The 3941-nt window shown below is 40.7% G+C and overlaps 1 protein-coding gene across 1 annotated transcript in view; it reads left to right on the forward strand.

The window, feature by feature from the left end:
* Window positions 1–3941, forward strand: part of LOC106879877 (protein FAN-like) — a 38741-nt gene that overhangs the window by 6491 nt on the left and 28309 nt on the right. Inside the window, exons 2-3 of the mRNA XM_014929601.2 lie at window positions 1061–1159; window positions 2555–2633. Coding sequence (XP_014785087.2) covers window positions 1061–1159; window positions 2555–2633 — 178 coding nt within the window. The remainder of the gene's footprint in view (window positions 1–1060; window positions 1160–2554; window positions 2634–3941) is intronic.

Below are 3941 nucleotides of genomic sequence, written 5' to 3' on the forward strand. Positions count from 1 at the left end.
TGCCGCCAAGCATTTTCCCAGAATGCTAAGGATTCTGCCAGCTCATGGCCTTGCACATATGTCTATATTAACACTATTTGATGATTGTGAGAGAGAGAAAGAGAGAGAGAGAGAGAGAAAGAGAGAGAGAAAGAGAGAGAGAGAGAGAGAGAGAGAGAGAGAGACCAGTTGCTTCCTAATAAAATGCTACCACAGCAATTGCAACAAAAACATAGCTACGGTCCACCGCACACAGAGTCAAGAATGTAGCACAAGGGGATGAGTTTATCAAGTGTGTATTCTTGTTACAGAGAAATGGAACAATGGACCAGAGGATGTGAGGGTCTGTAAAAGGGACAGAATGCTCACAGCTGGAAAACTTGATAGGAATGGTAGCCCTCAAATCACATTCTACTGTTTCATCATCATCATTTAACACCTGCCTTCCATGCTGACATGGGTGGGACAGTACAAGAGCCAGCCAAACTGAAGCCTGCACCAGACTTCTGTGACTGTTATGGCAGGATTTTTACAGCTGGATGCCCTTCCTAACATATATATGTATATAAGTCACTTTGTGGTAGTTAAACATGATAAAAATAGCAGTTAAATCTCTCTCAAATTACACCCTGCTATATTTTTACACTTACTTGCATGTCATATGAGGCAACTAAAAGAGTTAACAATATTGATTGGTTATAAAACATTGCTTCTCAAAACCTGACCAACCCATGACAGCATGGGAAATCAGATGTAAAACAATTGGTGAAGATCGTGTGTGTGTGTGTACATATACCTATAGATGTCTATACATGCATCTGCCTCTACCAAATACACACACACTCACACACACACCATGGTGGAGATAAATGAATTGTTTTAATTCCAACAATACTTATTCTTTACCAGCTCCGAATACCCATCCCCTTCTTTTTCAGTGATGCCCCCCCCCTTCTCTTCAGATTTGGTGCTAGAAATGTCATCTGTGAAACATGAACTCTGTCTTAGGCATCTCTTGATCCATTCTTCACATGTTTTCAAAAATATTAAGATTCCATTTTTATCTGTTTTTTTCCAAAAGGTTTTCCCCACTTGACTTGGAGCCAGGGGAAATTTATTTTGAAGAATTTGCTGTGATTTATTACCCACCTGCCTCGTCAGAAACTGATGCTATTAATAAGTAAGTACCATCTTCAATGTTTCATCTTCTTCCTTGTTCTCTTGCTTACCATCAGATTTCTCCAAACTACAGTAGGGGTTGCTTGGTCCTGCATTTTCACACATTTTTAAGACTCAACTGACAATTTTACAATCTAAGTCTGTAGTTTTTTCAGATCCTACTCGTTATTTTACAACCTAGATGACCTCTCTTGCATTAAATGAGAGTAATAATGTTGCTATGACAGCAGTTATGATGGAGACATAACGTAAAATCTCTTGTTTAATCACCTCTAATATGGCACCAGTATGAGAGACATGGGTCAAGCTCTCTCTCAGCATGTGGTACCTTGGGCAAGTTCCTTCTGCTATGGCCTCAGTCAACCAAAACCTCTGTGTGTGTGTGTGTGTGTGTGGTTCTTTGTCTTGACATCATGTGATGGTTGTAAATGAGCATCACTGTCATACAAGCAGTGTCCTTTGTTTCCAGTGCACTGCTAGAAGATGCTTGGCCATGGGGAGGAAATATTACTTTTGTTGGAAACAAGTGAGGGTTAGTGACAGAAAGAGCATCTAACCACAGAGAATCTGACTCAACAAATTTCATGTGATTCGTGTAAGCATGGAAAAGTTGAAAACAGGAAACAGACACTGTTTGTACGATTGTTTTAGAACTACAAAGTAGTGTTAGGTCAAGGAGACATACACACATAAACATATATGCATGGCAAGTCCCTTTCAATTTCTGTCTACCAAATCTACTCACAAGGCTTTAATTGACCCAAGGTTATAGTAGAAAGCCTTCGTCCAACATGTCACACAGTGAGACTGAACCCCAAACCACAGGGTTGGGATGTTAACTACACGGTCATGTAACTCATGACACTTACAAAGTGATTAAGCAATGAATCAACATTATTATCAATATCTTACCCCATATTTTGCATTAATATCTAACCTCAAAATAACATTACAGCTATGACGCATCATAAAATTATGACATTAATAGATAGAACAATATTGTGTCGTCTGTGTCACATGATACTTCAGCACGCACGCACACGCACACACACACACACACACACACGTACGTTTGGCAGCATCTAATCCTTCCAATTTGTTGTATGATCTAAAATGTATTTCTCAATGACACTGTCTCTCTTTAATCAATCTATTTTCTATTGTCGTCCTCTTATCACAGCTGCTCCTCACACACACCCTCATTTTCCACCCCCATTTTCCACCCTCATTTTCCACCCCCACTTATTTGGATTCCTAAATACACATTATTTTATAAAATAACCGTCTATCTTTACTTATCTTTCTCCCTGCCTATCTTTATATACCTATTTGTCTCTCTCTCTCTCCTTCTTTCTTGCTTGTAAATCTGTTCCCTTCCTCTTTTTCTCTTTTGCAGGCAACAACGAGGAAAATTAAAGATCTGCTCCAAGTCTGTAGTTTTTGAACCTAAAGAAGCCAAGTACTCATTATTAAAAGTACGTAACTGATTTTGGTCGTTTCTTCTGATTCCAGTGAAATATCTCAGTTTCTTCCTGTGTTAATAACATTGCAGTATTGATAGAACCAGACTTACTCATTATATTTTAATTTAATAACTGAGGTATGCAGGGGAGGGTGAATGTGTCATTCACCATGACCTTCCCTACTCACAGATTGGTGCCCTCTTTTGCATTGTCTTCTGCCTGAATGGTTGTAGGATTAACAGGTTTGTTTTCCAACCATGTGGTGTCCACTGCAGGACATGTCTCGGCCTAAGTGTGTTTTGTCATGGCCTTGGATTGACCAATTCTTGTGAGTGGAAGCTGGAAGACAGAACCTGGGCAGAAGTCTGGTGTGGGTGTCAAAGAAGAAGCCCAGCCTTCACTCACCTCTGAGTGGCACTTAGGAATATGCACCACGGTTTTATTAGTTGTTTTAGGTGTCTATGTTGCCACAAGCAGACATAGATACCCTCTTGGCCCTCCTGTTTTTGACACAGGGAAACAACAAGGCTGTGATTGCTGGAGGGAGGGGGGAGATGGCAGCAGCAGCACCACCACCACTGTCACCATGGGGCTGAGACCTCTTTTACAGTTGGGTAGACTAATGTGAAATCATGTGCCTTGCTCAAGGATACAGTACAGCATTTAAGAATTGATCCTATGGCTTTATGAGATCAACCCCCTAACTACTAGGCCACACTAGTGTTTAGAGTGTATGTATATGTAACATATATATACACACACACACCACATACAAGGGATAGGGGTGGCTGAATTGGTGCAGCATCTAACAAACAATTTTGTTGTATTTGATTGTCGCCATCATTGTTTAACGTCCATTTTCCATGTTGGCATGGGTTGGATGATTTGACTGGGGACTGGCAAGCCAGCAGGCTGCACCAGGCTGCAATCTGGTCTAGCAAGGTTTCTACAGCTGGATGCCAACCACTCCTAGAGTGTAGTGGGTGCTTTTTACATGCCACTGGCACGGGAGCTGTCAGGCGGCACTGGCATCGACCACATTCAGATGATGCTTTGTTACTTGGGTCTAGTTTGCCTTGTCCTCCTTTTACCCTCCTTGGAAGGAAGGAAGGCAAAGTCCTGGAGTCGATGGAATCAACTGAGGCTCTTACTTGAAACTACTGACCTTGTGCCAAGATTTGAAATTGTTATTATTATTATTGCTGTCCAAATATTGCTCAATCAATCATGCTCTTCATCTTGTCTACTACTACTATTATTATTATTATTTTATGTTTGACTTTTGTTTTGCATTTGTACAAGTTGGATCCAAGTCTCACC

The sequence above is a fragment of the Octopus bimaculoides genome, chromosome 20, assembly GCF_001194135.2.
Source record: "Octopus bimaculoides isolate UCB-OBI-ISO-001 chromosome 20, ASM119413v2, whole genome shotgun sequence".
NCBI classification, from domain to species: Eukaryota; Metazoa; Mollusca; class Cephalopoda; order Octopoda; family Octopodidae; genus Octopus; species Octopus bimaculoides.